This window comes from Hippocampus guttulatus, chromosome 18, assembly GCF_054856545.1.
Source record: "Hippocampus guttulatus isolate MCC_2025c chromosome 18, RoL_Hgut_1.0, whole genome shotgun sequence".
NCBI lineage: Eukaryota > Metazoa > Chordata > Actinopteri > Syngnathiformes > Syngnathidae > Hippocampus > Hippocampus guttulatus.
The window spans coordinates 6744996-6765028 of NC_141278.1; the positions used below are offsets into that span (position 1 = coordinate 6744996).

At 43.6% G+C, this 20033-nt stretch overlaps 1 protein-coding gene across 4 annotated transcripts in view; it reads left to right on the forward strand.

Moving 5' to 3' along the window:
* Window positions 1–20033, forward strand: part of samd12 (sterile alpha motif domain containing 12) — a 54155-nt gene that overhangs the window by 10702 nt on the left and 23420 nt on the right. For all 4 annotated transcript variants that reach the window (XM_086136851.1, XM_086136850.1, XM_086136848.1 and 1 more), the window contains exons 3-4: window positions 2298–2427; window positions 7213–7353. In XM_086136851.1, coding sequence (XP_085992977.1) covers window positions 2298–2427; window positions 7213–7353 — 271 coding nt within the window. The remainder of the gene's footprint in view (window positions 1–2297; window positions 2428–7212; window positions 7354–20033) is intronic.

Genomic DNA, 20033 nt, shown 5'->3' on the forward strand with positions numbered 1-20033 from the left:
TTAATTCACTCTCTTTGTAAACATCATTTAATTCCCCCGGAATTATGACATTGCTCTTGAAAAGTTAAATGCAATCCAATCCAATCCACTCCGCTCGGTGCCAATGCCAATTTCAAACATTCAGCCACAGTGCATTTAATTCAGAATCGCACGCGCCCACAAAGGGAGGTGATTGCCTGTGGATTAATTTAGCTGACTACGTCCATATTGGATCTTTAAACGCGTATCAGCGTTGGCGCAATTACACGGTCCATTGTGTATGTTACACCGTAGTTTGTGGTCGTTACCGTGCAGGGCTGTTTATTTCGCCGTTGTGCGGTTCATGGCAGGGTTGTGTAGCCCCCCCCAAGGTGCTACGATTTCTTGCTTTTAAATTTTGACTGTGTCCTTGCCGCGTTGCTAAGGCAACATGACGAATATTGGTGAGCCACGCTGGGCTTTTAGATTATCAATTAAAGCCAAGGACAACGCAGCAGGGAATGTTTTGTCGAAGCACATTTGCCGAGTCTCTCTTTCATGTGTGTAATTACTTATTTCCCCGGTTTTCTGTTGCACCGCACTCGCGTTTGCCACCGATTTGCTATGTATGCTTCATGCGCATGCTTGTTTTCCAGATGTATTCAATTTGGGGAAAAAAACATGCTCTTCTCACACCCTTGCTCTGTCACTCAAACCTCTAATTGGCCCACAGTCTTGAGAAACAACTCTTTGAGCATGATTGTTTTCTTTCTCTCTCTCCTGATGTGTTCTCCCCATCCTCTGGCTCTGCACTTTCCCTCAGCCCCAGGAGCGCTGCTTTGGGCTGAATCGGGGTAGAATGTAAAACACAGATGGCCATTGACTCACAAATGGGTTCATGGAAAATGAGTCTCCTGTGTCAAATCCGTTTGTGAGGCACCGGCGTTTTCTTTTATTTCCTCCTTTTCAGCCCTTCGCCTCATCTGTCAGTGCAGCTATACGCAGTCTTTTTTTTTTCCTCTTGTTATTTTATTTTATTCAGTCAATCAAACTCCACTTTCTTTCTCACTGTTGTAGATTCTTTCTGAATTAGGCCTCACTCTACCTTTTGTTGCCTCAGGCCCCGAGTTGGGGTTAATTAACATCCATTACACCCTCGCCCCCCGCACACCCCCAACTGCCCCTTTGCCTTAATCCACCCTGCCTGTCCTTACCTCCCTGCAGAATCAGCAGCAATGCGAGCTGCCAAGCAATCGCGTTAAGTGCCGTACGGCCTCGCCTACCTGCCCGCCCGCTTCGGTTTGGCATCTGTCGCTTTGCCCTCCTGCTTGGAAGACAGACTTATCGGGCCTGATATACTTCGATACAGAGAAGCGAGCGGCACAATGCGGGTTCACCAGCTCTTAACAGATTGCGAATACGGAAGGCAACAGGTGTCAGAGTGCTGCAGGGTGCCATATTTAAAAAGAGGAGAGTGAGGTTTTCTATATTCGGGGCCTGTAGTAGCAAAGGTGAAAATGAGAGCTCTATGGAAGAAATGGGAGTCAGAACGAGTCCTGAAAGGAAAAGAAGAAGAAATGCTGCCAGGGCTTCTAAGTCCACACTCTTGGTGGAGAAGAGAGGGATGGAATATCATTGCTATGCCTCGCCACGCCACAGCCGGAAGGCAGGCTAAAGCGGAAGGCAGCGGTTGTGAAATTTTCACCACCCGTTGCTTGTTTGCGATCGTAGTAGCCGTTCAATTAAAATCAAAAGCGCCGGCAAGAGCACTTTAATTCTTTGCCTCGCTACCTGCTGAAACGCGAATGTTCAGAGAGGGATCTCTCATCTTGAAGTCTAACAACAGCGGTCTTTGCTGAGCGATTCTTGTAGAGCTGCCGGGAAAGGATGGGCGCAACGCTGTCCCTCCGTGTGAGGTAGAAGCATGTTCTCAAAGCTGAAAAAGATCTGGTGGGTGTTAAAAAAAAATCTGATGGTCCTAAAATAGCGGTGATGGAAGTGCTTTTAAAATAACTACGCTGGACTTCTTACAGTTTTGGTTTGGTTTGAAACAAGTGACGTACTGACGATGACGGACGGGCGGCCCAGCCACTGGCCACTTATAGTCTACTCGAATAAAGTACTTTTTTGGTGCAAGGAGTCACTAGTTTACAAAAATAGCTTAAGTGCATCTCAACCTCTATCTCAACATTTCTCCTTTTCTATAGCCCCCATGTTGAAGGTTTCCAAAACAAAAAGTGACAAGACACTAACTTCACCCCAGGATTACACCGTAATGTGAAAAGCATTCTGAAACGACGCCAAACGATAACACGTCTGACGTGGTTTATTCCCGACAGCCCGGCTATGTGAAACTGTCCAAACCGGTCGCCCTGTGGACCCAACAGGACGTTTGCAAGTGGCTGAAGAAACACTGCCCCAATCAACATCAGATCTACAGTGACTCCTTCAAACAACACGACATCACAGGTACCCCATGACACATTTGGTGACCTGCTTTGAAATTTTGTCCAAATGAAGAGTCGCACACCTGTCGTTTGGAATTTTAATGCCTGACACCCAGTTTTCTCTACGCACTTTTATATTTTTATTTTTAATAGTAACGATTTTGCTCACAGTACATATTGGTTATTGCATCGCTGTTTCAAGCTCTCGTCTTGCTGCTGCTACATCTCCTTCAAAATATCGCCGTTTTCAATCTGCGGCTACTGCCGACCACCTACAGCCTCATTTAAACCGTCAAAGCGGTTCCCGCTGACGACATTTGCCGCGTCAATCATTTTTCCTAACAAGGATCCCTCAAGGTCATCACCCCCCCCACTGTGTGCAACGCTTTGGTCCTCATGGCAACAGACGAACGTTAATTGCCATGCACTCCACCTCTCGGAGTGCGACCGATCATGCTAATATGTTTGTTTGTTGTCTTCAAGGGCCTCTTCGATTCGGTGACCGTCTAACAGCGTAAAATCGCTCCGGGGTCATGACGAGTAGCAGAATGATGATGAGTCGGGGGGTTGCACTCGGGTTTGGCATTCAACGTAAATGGTCTGAAAACGATGCGTCATGCTGCGCCCGTTGGCGTCCTTTCCCGTCTGGAGCGATTGGGACGATCGAGCGTCGCCTGCTTGTCGGGGCTGGGCGGGAATCTTTCATCACGCTTGCGGTTTATTGTCAAGGCTTCGGCAATTAACTCATCGTTATTAAATTTTCAAGCATTATTAGGCCGTATAACCACGAAGGATAAGTGCATCGTATTTGTATTCCACAGTGTTTTCTGGATTTTTTTTTTATTGTTGTTGTTGAACTAACAAAATATATCATAAAAAGATGAAATACATGTGTAGGGCCAGGCACATTTTTGTGGAGGCCACCGCTGTCCAAGAGCGAGGGCAAGTGCCTTGAACCAAAGTCAAATTATGGAGAGGAAAAAAACCCACCCTGCCTCATTTTCTAATAATTTCTCAAGAGAATACAATAAATTGGACAAATGGAGCTCCTTTGCACACGCAACACATGCACATATGCCCCGCTTGGAAATAAAACATATTATGCTGTAAAAGCTTCAACGGATTAAATGAACGCAATTACAAACCAAAATACAGGTCATAATTCAATCTTTTAAATAATACGCATGTTCAGTTCTACTTTCTGTTTGAGTAAACAATGTGGGGGTGGGGGGGGGGATTAATAATTTAATACATAAAGAAAATGGCACAGATAGACACACCCACAGAAATGCAATTGTCTACAGATGCGTGGTTGTGTTCACACGTTCATTTCGACGTGGTGTTCTTTGACTCTTGGTTAAAGTGCTTCCTATGGACGTGCAGACACACTGCGTATGAGTTTTAACGGCAAATTACTTTAGTATGCAACCGAGATCCTGATCCCACTCCCAAAGAAATCGATGCATCCCATCCTCCCGCTTCGCCTCCCTCGATCTTTTCCCTCCCGTCCCGAACGGAGACACCCAGATGTCATTAAAAATGCATTAAAGCATGTTGAGGCATAATTACATATTAGTCTCTAATCTGTTGTAATTACAAGACCCGGACTCTTTTTGTAAATGTATATAGCGTGGCATGATAATTGACTAAAATGCACATTTTCTGGTTTCTGCTGCGATCACTGTGAAAGGTTTCACGGTGTCGCTAATGAGAAGCGACATGAACAATAAAACCTGGCCAGTGACCTTATTCTTAATTGATTATAGAATATCCTTGTGTGGAATTCTTAAATTGTCAATAGGTCAGAATTACACAGTGCAATTATGGTGTTTGTTTGTTTTCGATGGTGCAAGTACTCGTAGCGCATTTATAATTTACCTTAAGCATTTTTACCATGACAGCATTCAGTTAGCTAGCTAGATGTGTTTTCACCCCAAAAATGCATCGTCCCTGGTTGCCACAATTTATAGAACAGCTCTCCGTCATTATATGTATAAAATATGTATTTTGTTAGTCAGGCTACAGTAATACTTTGTAATGCAAAGCATTGTGGGTGTAGAACTACTATAACTACCGGGTCTATAATTAGCGGCAATTACATGCTCAAATGTCTATCATGTACTGCGAGCCACAGGCTGAATATTGTGTACTTGTCGGTTTTTCTTAAACCGACACAAGTGAGGATTGACGACGCTAACGAGCCCGCTGTCCGTCTGTTAGCCAAAAGGCGCCCCGATTAGCTCGCAAGCTAGCTAGTGGTTAGCATCTCTCTTTGTGGCATGTCCTGTAAGAACCAAGGACAATTTTGTGTGAGTCTGGATTAAGGATTTTCTGAACCTGTGTATGTTGGGGGTTTTTTTTGTTGTTTTTTTTAGTACACGGCATCGCATAAAAACTCAGAGCTAATTTCTTTGTAGATTAGCAATCGCTACTGTTTATCCGTCTGACCAATAGGAGGCTGTCCCCTCCTGAACAATTTGGCCAAAGCAGAGTGACCGCAACCTAAAGTAAACTCTGTGTCTGTGTATTCCCCAATTTGCGTTTTATTCTGAATCTCACAAATTCATTGTGTGCGTTTGTCTTACTGTTCATGCACTTTACAATCCCATTCATCAAAGTAGCTTGTGTTTGGCCAGAGCTCGAGATGAATCGGGCTACTTGCAACACTGCTGCCGACACACCACTCATTAATCTGGTACAGTACTTGTGCCCCCCAACATACATTTTGGGGGTTTTAGAGTGGGTTGTGAATTTTACAATACATATGACTGCTTTTGGCATATTCCTATTATAACTCCATCCCAACAAAAGTAATCGGGGTGAATACATTTGGCACATTTGGAAAGTTCCGGCATGTTGGCATCTTGAATAAGCAAGCCCATGTATAGTAAAAAGAAACTGGAAAAAACAAACCAAAAAAAACAAACAAAAAACCTCATTCCAGGGGTGGCTGATGAGTCCGATGGTGGAAAAAGTCATCTCAATACAAAAGTGAAGCGTAGAGCAGCAATGACAAATTCAGGGAGCCGTATAAAGAATAAAATTGGGGTGATAAAGCCATCGCATTTCCATTCACTTATCATGCAAGCGCATAAGAATTGGTTGTTCAGCACTCACTCTTATAGAAAGTCGGATCGGAAATGCATATGACAATGTTTTTTTTTTCTTTTTTCAAACCTGCGGTGGATGAAATCTACTTTCTACTGTGTGTATTCTAACCGTAACTTCCATTTCAAACCCTTTTGTTTGTGAATTCATCCAAATGGCAGTTTGTTAAACAAAACAGTGGTCGCCGCCCACTTGTTGTTCCGCTGTTTAATCAGTGAGTTCAACTCCACCTTTAATAAAAGATCCTAATGGACCTTCTATTGCTATTGATTCTGTGGTCCCGACACACGGTTATAAACGTGCCACCACAACATGAGCCGCTATGGAAAAGTCGTGGTGCTTTAATGGATTTCTGTGGGACGGGTTTGGATGCCTTCCAGACACAATGTAATTCCCCCCCCCCCCCCCCCAACATCATGCTTGCTTTTTCTTCCATCGTTTGCCCACCTTTACTCACTCACTCACTCCTCCTTCTTCTTCCCACTCTCTCCTTGTGTTCAGGCCATGCAGAGCACTGTGAAATGATTGTGGTTTGAAAATGTAACAGTGGAAGGTTGGCTTCGTTGGCGAGGAAATTGCCACTCGAGTGCTCAGAACTGATTAATTTAAACCTGTGTAGTACTTAAGAATTTACAATTCATTTGTTGTTGTTGTATGTGGGTTTTTCTTTTTTTTAATCTCTGATATAATGGTGTGTGATTGACTGTCAGACATCATCATTGATCAAAACAGAGTGAGAATGTCTTTAAATTGTATGACAATACAAAGTCAGAATATTACAGCCATCCTAGTTTGAGTTTATTTAAACCGCAGGTGTAAAATTCGAGGCCCGAGGGCCAGATCCGGCCCGCCACATCATTTCACGTGGCCCGCGGAAGCAAATCATCCGTGTCAACTTCCATGATCCTTGGTTAAATTTCTTCCGAACGCTCACATTGTCATATGTAATAACTAACGGTGGCATTTTGCGATCATTCTGTTTACACTCACTTTAGCAATAATTGAACACATACTTGACTGACTTAAAAATGAGTGAGTCATCATTTTTTGGTGTACAGGTAATAATGCGATCAAACATTATCTCGGTTTCACTGTCTTAACGGCCCTCCGAGGGAAGACTTAACTCCAAAGTGGCCCCGCGACAAAAATGAGTTTGACACCCCTGATTTAAACACTTGGGGGGGGGGGGGGGGGTTCCACGATGGCCCCCTAATACTTCTTCATAGAGCAGCATCAGACTTAATCCACGCGTAATATTTCTAGATGATGCGGTCCTCCATAATTCATTCCTTGCTTTTTAGCCTAAAATATTGTGTCATCGGCTTACGCCCGCACATGTTACAAAGGGCCCGCTAACTGACTAACTTGCTTCATGATTACGGCAAGCTCTGTCTTTCGCAACAGCCCACAATCCTTAAACAAAGAAACACAGAGCATGATTAGATTGGGACCCCCCCCCCCCCCCCCCCCACACACACACACAATTACAACAGTGAAAAGGAATACTGTACAGTAATAGAAACCAGTTGCAAGTGGTAAGCCACTACAAAAATGTCGTGCTATTGTCAGTAATAATAAGCAAGATACATTATTTTTGCTGAGATGTCTGCTGCATGCTTCTGTTTGTAGTACATGAGCATTTTTTTTTGTAGTACCTATCTTCTTCATACCATAACCTTATTTTTTTTAAATTTATTAGGGCGAGCTCTCATGAGACTGACAGACCGAAAGCTGGAGAGAATGGGCATCATGCAAGAAGCCGAGAGACAGAACATCCTGCAGCAAGTCCTGCAGCTCCGCGTCCGGGAGGAAGTTCGGACCCTTCAACTCCTCACACAAGGTCAGCTTTTCACGCAAATACCCCCATTCAAATGTTTGCAAACGCGACATGCTCACCGACAGCACTTTAATCGCGATGCTGTATGTCATAAATGTGCTCGCGCAGGCAACGCACGCCTACCCCCGGGAAAACATCTCGCATTTTGCTAACGATTCACCAAATGGAGCTTCATTGATACACTTGCCATCTGTAGTGATCACAGTAGCTGCATGTTGTAAAGCCCACAGGAGGCGATGAATCAGAATGGTTATGAAACCGCAAACGGTCGGCTTTCATAGCTTTGTTTTTATTTTTTGTTTTTTTTGGGGGGAGGGGGGGGGTGGAAAATGATCAGAGGCTTGTATAATTGGTCCGTATGACCGTGCGGAGTTGTCAGTGTTCATTGCTGCATTTGAGGTTTACGTTTATGTCGTATTCTTACACGAGGATGGGAGGCGTAGCTTTGCAAATAGGGAGGCGTCCAGTCAATTCGTAAGCAAGTGTATGTACGAGGGCCAATGGGAAGGATCACGATCACTAAGACGCGTCAAACCATTTTAACTTGTGGAGTAAAATATGTAACACAAAAAAAAAAAACAATTTAGAAATTGGAGTGTGTTTTACTTCTTCTTTGGCTTCTCTGACTTTATTAAACCACTTATTCTAAGGTCCGGGTTTGACTGAATTTATTAAGGGGAAAAAGAATATTTACCGAATGGAACAGATGTCCTCAGAAAATAGCAGACGCATCGTCATGTGTTCGAAAATGTCAAGGCAGAATGTTATATAATTGCATGTTACATAGTTCTCCTTTTATCTTTTATGACAGAAAAAAATGCGTGTGGTGCCACGCAAATCAAATCTTGTCGTTTTCACTCTTACAAAGTTCACATTTCAAAGTCCCGATTTTCACGTGATTCATTTTCCATTTGCCAATTTTTTAAAATCTTTTTTTTAATGTTATTTTTGTTTCGTTTAGCACGAACACCATTATAATAAAATGGTGTGCATTATTTTCTGTGTTATGGGAGTACATGAAATCACTTCACTGTTTTAACTATTTCTTTTTAAAAAAAATTTTTTAATCACAATTGGAAAGGTAGGAGGGAAAGCGGTGTATTTCGATGCCCAGGGCACGCGCACCTTGAGCTTTTTGCTCGAGGCAAAAAGAGTCGCAACCACTTGGGATATGAACTCGAGAGAAGGGAAATGAGATCGCAGTGGGGTGGTGGTGATGAAGTATCGGAATGAAAGAAAAAAAAAAAGAAGTGAGAAGATAGATGGGTGAGAAGAAAAGGAACCAATGTTGGATTTGGGGGGGGGGGGGAGTCATTGATGTTATAGCTTTCGTTTTTGGCCACATGAACCAGTTTTTATCATGAAACGCAAGACCAGAATTATTGTGCACTCTTAACCCTGAAGTTGGCAGAAGAGTGACAAGACATCATTTACTTCCCAAATATACATCAAGCCCATAAATGATGACGTACCTTCAACATCATCATCTCTACCCGGAACATAGAAAAAAAAAGGCGGTTTAAAAAAAAAATAGGGGGGGGGGTCATGTCCAGATCGAGGAAAAATAGTCCAATGATTGTGAGGAGAGACACATCTATTATCTGTCATGACATCGGGGCACGAGAACAGGCCGATAGAGGGGGGTTCGGGGGGGGGGGGGGGGTGAGGTGTCGTAATTACTGCCGTGTACCCAGACAGAGCTGGCTAGACGGACCGTGATTAACCTTTAAGGGTTACTGGGCCATGGGAGAGGAATAATTACATTTCCCCCAATGCCCCCCCCAGCGCCCCCCCCCCCTCGTGTTAGTGCTATTCCGAGACAACAGAGACGTGAGGTGAGGCTTGTCGTGACGGTTTGTGACACAGCTCGCGGACGGACTGAACGGCAATTGGATCCCACAAACAAAATCCGCCCCCCCCCCAAAAAATATTTAATGATTAACAAAAGCGCACCGACCAAGTATAAACGTAAATCGCTGGTCACAAGGAGCCAAGGGGGGAGGGGGGGGGGCAGGCATAAACAAAAAGCGTTGGCAAAGGCAAGGGAATAGCAAATCCGAGAATATCAACGAAATGACAAGAGTCCAATTACACAAAACAAAACAAAAGCCAGATGAAAAGACAAAATAATAGCAATACTTAACAAGCGAGCAAAAACGTCAATGACGAGTTCGAAAGGTCTCGAAAACAACACTTGAGCGCGAGCAGCAAACGAGGTCAATAATTAGACTGCTCACTTGGCAATAAGTCAGTCCTTCCAATACATGGCCGATATGAAAACATTGGCAGCAGGTATGCACGCTGGAGGGAAAGCCCTCCTCTGCCACCTGCTGGAGACACAAGAACAGAATGGTGGCCATTTAAGATGCTAGAATCATCTGAGGCAGGCTAAACAAACTGCGAACAACATCAAATGTTCGAACAATAGTGATGCCCTTTTTATTTCCCCTCCAAAGTAAATATCAACTCACTGGGTATGAAAGATGACAGTTACAGTTCACATGATCCAAAGTATTTTGTTCATTCCAAATATAACCTTTGTCATTTCCTGACATGAATGTTGCATTTACAACTTTTTCTTTTTTTTTTCCCCCCCGACAACTACACAATGCAGTCAGGAAATGAAAAGATAGCGCCATCATAATAAAACCCATTTCATCAAAGCAAAAACACCAAGTATGACAAAAACAAAACAAAACATTGTAATAATCCAGATCGATAGGTGACAAAGCAATAAACCTGCGTCTCATGAGACAACATGATGCACTTTCTGTCTGGCCAATTCAGTTTTTTTTTTTCCCCCTCTCACAAGTCTGATTTTCGCAGATTGAACCCATGAGCTGTGCAGTTTATATTAAGCTTGTATCTATCAAAACAAAGACCGATATTCTTTCACCTGAGACAAGATGTCAAGGGGAAATGGAAGTGAGTTATTGATTTACATCAGACAGGTGTTTAAAAAAAAAAGTGTGTTCAAAGCCCTTTAACGGCGCCACTCATTCGCTCCTAATTAAGCGAAATGTAAAGATGGCAACTTGGTGAAGTGCTGCGTTTCTTGGGGGGGGGGAATGGAATCCAATTTTCAAATGTTTCTGCATTCAATTTCATGCTCGGCACCACGACGGCGTTTGCAATCCCGTCCGTGCTAATAAATCTGCCATTAACCGGCTTGCGGAATCATCACTCTCGAAAGGCTATTTGAATTACACAGCTGACGTGCTTTTCGGAGTTGGCCGCCCTAATCGCCGCGTGTAGACACGGCCGGAGATGTTGACGCTTCATTTACTCCAACAAAGACTCATTAAGAGTGACGCGAGATAAATGTGAAATAAATCGCACGCAGATTCCTTCTAATATTCCCGAATACGATCGGTCACCGCCACCTACCAAACGCTAAATCACTTCCAAAGAAACGTCAAACATTGGACCCGAACGTGATAATCGGTCGAGAAATTTATTTCACGTGTTATTTTCACATTAAACCTCCAGAGGGTGCTATAGGCCTGTGTTGACACTTTCCACGTTGGCGGAAACTGATGAAAAGCAACTGATGATGACTCTGACAGCGATTTGGGGTGACACTGGCGATTTGGTAAACTTGTTGGCCCGTTCTTTATGCTATCTTTATCTGAAGAACTCTTAATTTTTTTATGTGCGACATACCAGTCACGCACTCAGTTCGTTGTTTATGCGTCATGTGACGTTAGCATATCGTAGGCTTATTCAGCCTGTTGTTCTCTGTTTTATTTTAATTTTAAATCGCCTTTCAAGATGACATGTCTGTTCTTGGTGTTGAATTTTATCAAATAAATTTCCCCCCAAAAATGTGACTTATACTCCAGTGCGACTTGTTTTTTGTTGTTGTTTTTTTTCTTTCTTTATTATGCATTTTATGACTGGTGTGACTTGTAGTCCGGAAAATACGGCAGTTTGAATTTCATCCGGCGCACACGCGCATGACTTCTGATGAATGCTCACGTCGTCCTGTGACTTCCCGGCGCGTCTTCCTTATCATCGCTTACAGATTCGGCGCGAATAGACGACGGAAACGTAATGAGGCCAAATCATCGATGTCGGGCAGGAATTAGAATTTCTATTCTTTGCAAACTCCAAATACTCCAAGTCTTTCCCTGAAGTTGATTACGCCGTATATTTTTCCTGCGAAGACTTTGGCGAACAGACTCAAGGCGCTCAGCGTGACTTCTCTTCCTTCTTCTGGGCTTTTTCCCCGCCAATCTGACGACTTGCGCCAGTGTGCGACCAACCGAGAGTTCTCATTAGCCCGACTCTCCCTTTAGGACGGTCGCCTCTATGAAAGCCCTTCAGCCCGATGGCTCCCTTGACTTCATCCGCCCTCACTCTGCTCTCCGCCCCCCCCCCCTCCCTCTTTTTCTTCCTTGCTTATTCTTGCCGCGAGGGAGGGTCAGATGAATTCTTTTTCATCATTTCCTGCCGGTGAGATTCCTTTCACAGCGACTTTTCACAATGGCTCTGTGCCCGAAAGATGTGATCGTGAATACCTTTGACAAAGTGCTTTTTTTTTTAAACCGGTCTCCATTTAGATATAAATGTGCTGTCTTTTTATTTCATAAATCTGCAAATTGCTCCCCCCGCATCGATGTCATAGTTTGGCATAACCGTAAAAATAATGACAGCCACTCCGCTTTCAATCCTAAACAGGGGTATGCATGCAGAGATAACGCTTCATACCGAAGTCATATTTTCCCGGAAGTGATCATGGCGGTCGTACAGATGTCCTTCATTCGGTGCAAACATCTTTTTCTGAACAACGGGGACCAGATGGAAAAACATGACGACAACAAGGAGAGAAACAAAGAAAATAAGTATCCCTTTTATTGACTATGCATAATAATGCCCCCCCCCCTCCACATCTCACCCACCTTATCTGTACTATGTCTGAAAGTTAAAATCTCTTTGCCGTGCAATAAAGACACATCAGCCCAAACCACCGAGGGCCTCCAATTATAGACTCGAGTCTCGTCACACATTCACGCAGCACCATATTTTCGTTTCAATCGAACAAAAGGCGCAGACAAGTAATGTCAAGTTTCGACAAAGCGCGTGAACAATTATTTTCGCCACGCCTGCCGCATCCTTTACTTCCAATACTCTCTCAAGGACGCTGGCGATGAACGCAATGCGTAAATCCATTCATGGAGCCGAGGCAAAATAACACCATTGAAGTCAAATGCGCAGGAACAAAAGACAAAAACATTCTAAGGAACCGCGTCGAGAACGATGACGCGCACCGGCGGAGTGTCGAGAAAAAAAATAGCTCTCTGGAATTTCCTAATGCGGTTGACACACGGTAAAATGCTCAGGAAATTAAGAGTCAAGCACTCGGGTCGAAAAGGCTCTGAGCGGCTGCAGAAGAAGTCGCTGGCTACGGTTTCATACTCATGAAGCAATCTTCATTCAGTTATCGTGAAACGGGATCGCATTAAAAGCTCCAGAGTCGGTTGCTTGGCACCGTGGACTGGTTCCACTCAGTCTGATGCAGTCTTTCACTTTCCCGGCCACCGCCGGACATCCAGGAGCCGAGACGGCATGGAGAGAGAGAAAGCCAACTTCTGAGTGCACGCCCTCGGCTTCCGAGCGCTTGCGCGTGATCTTACAAATCTGGATCGATAGGCCGAAGCGCACTTAGTGTACCGGTCATCCTCTCATAAAAAAGCCTGCGCGATGGCTTCGGAATGACTGGCTTTCCATGTCATGGCGAGTGGAGGAAAATTGCACCAAAGGAGATTGTGCTGATGAGGGCTGTTCTACCAATCCAGAAAAAATAAGTAAAAATAAAACCAAAATATGAGAATATGCTTACTTGAATAATTTTAAAACCCCAAAGTTAAGATGCTGTATTTTCCACACTATACGGTGCACCTCAAAGCAATTTTCTCAAAAGCTGACAGTGCGCCCCATAGCCTTATGTATGGATCAATATTCTGATTTCTTGGACGTAGTATTTTAAATGTTCTGTAAAGCACTTTGTTACAGCTGCAGCTCTTGTGAAAGCTCTATATAAATAACATTGGATTGGATTGTATTCCTTTAGCGTAGCTCCATCTAGTGGATGCATAACGCAACCGCAGCCACTATCGTGACTTCTATTCTATGCGCCCTATATATGAAAACGGTTTTGAAATGGGCCATTCATTGAAGGTGCGCCTTATAAGACGAAACGGCTTATAGTGCGCAAAATACTGTCTATGTTCCTCTGGATGGGTTATAACTGGGGAAAATTTATTCCTTGTGTGTTTTTTGCATATTTGGCCAATAAATCTGATTCGGAGTCACTTTTCATTTCGCTTAATTTTAACACACCCATTAAATTTGATGTCCATCCATCCATTATCTGAATGGCGCATCCTCACGAGGATGTGATCTTGTGGGTGTGCTGGAGCCTGTGTAATAAGGAATTCCCTAAATGCGAGCTTTTGGAATTACAGCCTGAACTCTGGCAGATTGTGATTTTGACTTGCCGGGGGGGGGGGGGGGGCAGCTCAAAGACAGAAATTTGCAGAAGCGCATATCGGAGCAAGGCTGCAAAAAAAAATTTAATTTAAAAATCTGTTGCATTCAATAAACAAAATCCTATTTCCGTAATCCGGGCATATCATAATGACAGAACTTTTCTCGGAGCTGGCAGTGCACAGTGAAGGTCACTCTGGTTGAACTCCAAGGATTTGATATGAGAATGTATCAGTTTAGACTGGCACTGCACATATTATTAAAGGTTTACGAATGTAAAATTCGTCAGTATTGATTTTTGTTTTTTGTTACATGATCAATATTATTGTCAATATTCCGCTTAACGGGCAGATTTGTTACGTATTTTGATCAGTCAGAAACGAGTCAAGGAATGGCTACTAAATCGAGTACACATGAGCATTAGCAGTGGCCATAAAAAAAAAAAATCCTCGCTCTGATTTCAGTCCCCTCCGAGCGTATTGTAGCCTGCAACACAAAGGAGTGCTCTGCAAAAACTAGCCAAGGTTAGCTTCTTTGAATGTCGTGTTGCGCAATGACAACATACGTATTCTTGTTGCTGTTTAAATTACCCGAGGAGCATTTTTCCACTCCTGTCCTTCCGTGTCTATATCTGTATGTCCTCCATGTTCTGCGTCTGATAGCGGGCAGCGATCCCTTTGCCCACACCACCGCACCCGAGCAGTGGCTGCGCTTCAGGGACATTCCTTGTGTGATTATATCTTTTGATTATCCTCCAGTCTGACCTCAGGGTGGCCTGGCCCTGCAACTACGCCAGCAGCCACCGACTGCTGATACAGCTAATGAGGGACGCCTCGCCTTTGCTACCGCAGGATAAATCCTTGCTCCGATGTTTTACTCAGTTTAGACCCGTAGCTGCTGCACTCCTGTAAATTAGAAACCCGAAAATAAAGTTCAAAACTAATGCACCTATGTCCCCCGTGCTGCTGCGTTTGCGGCCGAGCATGCCAATGCGAAATGGCGCAGTGAATTAATGAAAGTGAGTCGCGCTTGTAGCGCGCCGAAGGTGTGCCATCACTCATGGGGGAAATTGGTTAAGTGCAGTTTCACTTGCGGAATTACTCTTCATGAATCTATCCTGACATTAACAGTTAAGATCACACCGTAGGGAAGAATGCCAAACTGGTTGTCAGGCATCCACGTGACTGAAGAGACACTCGCGTTATTAAGAGTGCAGTGGTACCTCTACTTATGCTTCCGGAAGAAATTTCTTAACTAGAAAATGTAAATCGAGACGCGTTTTCCATGTAAATGCCCTAATCCGTTCCAAGCCCCCCAAAATCCAGACATAAATGTTTTCTAAAGCATAAAAAATGCAACCAAATATGTCGCAAATACATGTTACAATTACATTATTGCACAATAAATGAGAGCTGTGCATAATGTAAAAAAAAAAAAACCCAAAGAATAAAAATGGTTATCTAACTTTTAACCTTTTTCTTTTTTTTTTTTTTGTTGCCTTCTTGAGTTCATGTTCTCTCTCAGAAGAGGTTTTTGCCTGGTGTTTTGTCAAGAACTGATCCAAGGACGTTTGCTTTTGTCAGCTTTGAACAATCCTTTGAGAATGTCCAAGGCAACCATCAGCGTAGTGAGCAATCGCCGGACTGGTGAACACTTTTTCTGGGCGATTCACATTTACGTAAAACTAGAGAACGCCTCATGGCCCAAGAGGCGAATGACAAGGACGCTGCATAGACACATTTCTATTTATCTATCTACACACATAGACACATACGGTCGAGGTCCCTCTTAGCCAATGGGATGCCAGGATGATGCTCGGTAATAGCCAATGGCAGAGCAGCTACAAGTATGTTGCGTTCAGGAAACTCGGAGCTGCGAGTAGCAGCCCATAGTGTATTTTTACCTTTCGTATTTCGAAATTTCTTTTCGTAATATTTCCCTCTTGAGGCATTTCGTAAGTCGAAAATTTCGTATGAAGAGACGTTCGTAAGAAGAGGTACCACTGTACAACTTTAACCCTTTCATGCACCCTCTAACCTGATAACATGATTAGCTGTCCACTGTCGTAACCTCTGTCCCTCAAAGGGTTAAAATCACCTGAGATCTTATGCAAGAGCTGCTGCCAAAATTCGACCCTGACAAAGAGACTGTTGATAACGGTGAACGAGGAATCCTTGACAGAAGAAAGTAAACCTCTTATGACCGCTGAATGTACACGTCCGGTAATTATAGGGATGGGGAAAGACTTTAAGTGGATCAGGAGCATCCCTTTCATTTGAATCGCTCTTTCCGTCCCCGTGTTTCGCCGTTGAGTGTAGCGCTAGTGACTCGTAACGGATGGCATTCGGATGCAAATAAACCCAAATATCAGCTACGCAAGCGCATTCTTGTGCTTTGATTGAGTCTTTCCACATTTTGCCCGCCGTCCTCTCCTGTCATCTTTGCGGCTACAGTTTTTGGGTGTTGAATTATATCAGTGTCGGTGTGGTTAAGTGATGTCAGTGTAAATAAATAAATAAATAAATAAATAAACAGGTCCAAAATATTCTCTAAATAAATGACGCAACTATTCTGCTATGGCAGTCATTTACTACCCCGGCACGTCGACGCCACGCTACATTGCGCACTCAGGTCGTATGACAGCGAATCCACCCACCAGCTATTTATAAGCGCCATATTAGTCTTCATTATGCACCCTTCATCACATCAGTCAGATAAGATTGGAACTCTTCTTGGTGTATCTAATTACCCCCCTCAGGGCCAGAAAAAACAACAACAACATTTGTTAGTGTTTTATTTTATTGGCCAATTACCGCAAGGAGTTGGATGAAGTTCACCTTTTGGAGTGCCTTTGACTTTGACGAGCATGGAGCAGATTGCCATTTAACCTGGTCCCTCGCTCCCGTCTGATCGTTTATGAGTTTGTTTATGCTTTATCTTTTTTTATAAATTTTATTTTTTATGTAATTAAAGTCTATGGAGCACCGTCGTACGCTTTATAGTGCATTCTTTTTATACGCAAGATGTGTCGATGTCTTAAGCCGATACGCCAAAATAAATGACATTTCCCTTGAAGTAAAAAATGATAATAAATAACAAATTATAAATGCGGCATGCAAACCCCCCCCCCCCAAAAAAACTAATCTTATGACGATAGGCGCCCACCCTAAAGAGTGAAATCCATAAATGTCGAATTCAATATGTGAATTGTACGCGTCATTAATCACGTGACATTCAAGCCGAGTTGACCTTTTTGAATGTAAATTCTGAACGATAGTTGATCCAGATGACCGTAAATCAAATAAGTCAAGGCATCCGAATTGGTCACCCTCGTTGGGCCACATTTTTTTGTTTTGTTTTGATCGCCAGCGCGTTCAACGGAGTGAGCCGCAGCGGTGTCAAAAGCAAAGCGAACAAGTGTCGTTCTCCAAAGAGTGCACGGGCACGGCCAACCGTGAATTCATTGATGGGGAGACTTCAATTTAACGACACTCACATCTGACAGACGGCGACCTCGCAATCCGCCGTGTTTTACATCAGCGCTGCTATTCTGGGCCACTTCAAACAGACCGTCCGAATTGCATCTTGTCGCTGACTTAATATTGCGTGCTGTCATCACGGGGGAGGGGTGGAGATGGTGCGTCTCCTACAGCTGATGGAAAAGCGCAGACGGTGTAATTAAGCGACTGGACCGAGGAACTGACGATGATACTCTCCGTCATAATTTGCCAGGTTATTAAAAGGTGAGACTGAGACAAAGGTTTATTGTTATTCAAAATTAAAATCTGCCGCCTCGGTCTAAATGCTTTATCTAACGACCGGAGTGGGATAGGATATTATCATTGACCGGCTTTACGCTGCCAAGTCAATCTGCCAAAGAGTAGCGGCTAATGACGATCCACTTTGAGAAGGATTGTGTTAACATTAATGTCCAAATGCGTGTCGGGCAAAAAAAAAAAAAAAAGACGAGTGAGTGAAGGCTTTTGGAGTTGACGCGTCAGCCGTTCTCATCTTTGCGCAACATTAACACGTGACGATACGTCAAGCTCCTTCCCGCACGTTCAATTTCTTTTTTTTTTTTCCTTTGTTCACATTTTGAAATCCGAACAAAGTGAAGGTCAACCAGTTGGAAATGATCTCTCCCCGAAGGTGTTCGATATACTGCATGCGTGGTCCTGCTTTTCGATAAATCCATCCCTTAAAAATGGGAGAATGATATTTGTGGTCTTGCCACAGCCCAAAAGGTGTGACAGTGAGAATAAGACACGGGGGGGGGGGGGGGGGGGGCGAGTATTGAGAAGACTGAACGACTTTTTCATTTATTTTTTTATTTTTTTTAACACTCTTCCAAACTCTGGGGAAATCTAACCCAGCAATATCCAAACAGATACTGCGGCCCTGCCACCACAGCCCCACACAATTACAATTGCGTGACAAAGATATTGAGCGGCGTCCCCCTTGCTATTTCGACAGATGTGTGTTGCGGTGTGCCCAGCCCGAGCCTCGATTTTTATGGAAAAAGCACCAAATGTGTATTCACTCCGATTGATTGAAAAGATCCACGCTGAGAGCCTCCCATGAGGCATAATGTATATTGCCTCCCACTTGGCAGTCTTGATAGAAGTCAGAAAAAACCCCCGTATTTTCACTGTTATTCAATTTTCACTCATGGTTAGTTAAGTGCAGCGTTAATATTGCCACATTTTGAGCCAAAGTGATTTTTTTTTTTCCTTCACATTTCTTCAAACCACCATCCATCTTCCGCTTTTCATCCTGGAGTGGTTCCGCTTCACTCTTAAATCGCAACCATTCACACTCCCATCCACAATGTCAATGCGTGAACCCGCGCTCGATTTACACAGACATCAGGGGGATGAACCGCGACCACCATCAATGACTTCAAACCAAAGATTCTAATGCGGAAGTAGTCAAGCATAAGGTCCTGGAAGTGACACACAAAAAAAAAAATACAAAGTCCAAATGGTAGAATCTCAGGGAAATGACACAGAGGGCCTGATTGACGAAAAGTTTGTGATAGCTCGCGCTAAAAGAGGTGGAAGCATCTCTTCCTCCCATCTATTACTTCTAAAAATCCCGCCCCCCTATCCCCCGCCTGCTCTCATAACTCCCATCAGCAAGCTCCAACCATCCCGAATGGACAGGCCTACGGAGAGGTTTCTTTATCGCACGCCCACTAGTTTTCCTCTGGCCTCAAAGGAACTCGGTCAGCATGCGTGGAAGCGAAGCTCTTGTTAACCCCCATTACCCTCTGCAACTGTACGGGAGGATTAGCAGAATACAAAGAGCCTCACTCACGCCCCCCCCCCCCCCCCCCCCCCGTCTTCAACACTACACCGATCTCTGTAATAGATGCTGACGATGAAGCCGCTGGAAAAGAAGGACTGCGGGCGAGGCAGGTGTTGACTGCATGCTAAGCGGTGTCCTGCTGTCGCTCGTTCATGTCGGGAAGCCAAAGGAAGGTTCCAAAGGAAACTTGTCCGCATATTAGCGCCCCTTGGTACCATGTGACCATGGCATGTCCAATTTCACATCACGGCTGTGGAACAAGGCAAATGGAAGCTAATTGATGAGTGATATATTTATCACATGAGTGGGATTAAAAAAAAATAATAATAATAATAATACTAAAAAAAATAATTTTATATATATATATATATATATATATATATATATATATATGTATATAGCTGAAGATAATTGAATAAACGTGCCAATGCAGAATATTACGGACATGAATTCAATAGCCAGTAAATACTTTTTTATACAGTATGTGTATGTACAGAATAATTTTAGTCACTCATTAAATGGTTTAGAACAGGGGTATCAAACTCATTTTGTCACCGGCCACTGAGAAGTTACATTTTCCCTCGGCGGGTCATTACGACAGTGAAACCGAATAAATGTTTAATCATCTCTTCGCACAACGAATTGATGGATTAATAGTTTTGAAATCACTCAAGTCAACTATTTGTTAAATTAGGTTTAGAGGTTCTTTTTTTTCCCAGACAATGCTCTTTTTTGGGGGGGGGTGAAGTTTTTCTTCAACTCTTACCTGGCTGACAGTTTCGGCTGTCACTTCAGCCTTCATCAGAGCTGTCACTGCTTCCTTGTGACGTGTCTTCAAAACAGTGGTTTGTTGTTCGTTCCATTATTGTTGAAGTGAGTGTAAACAG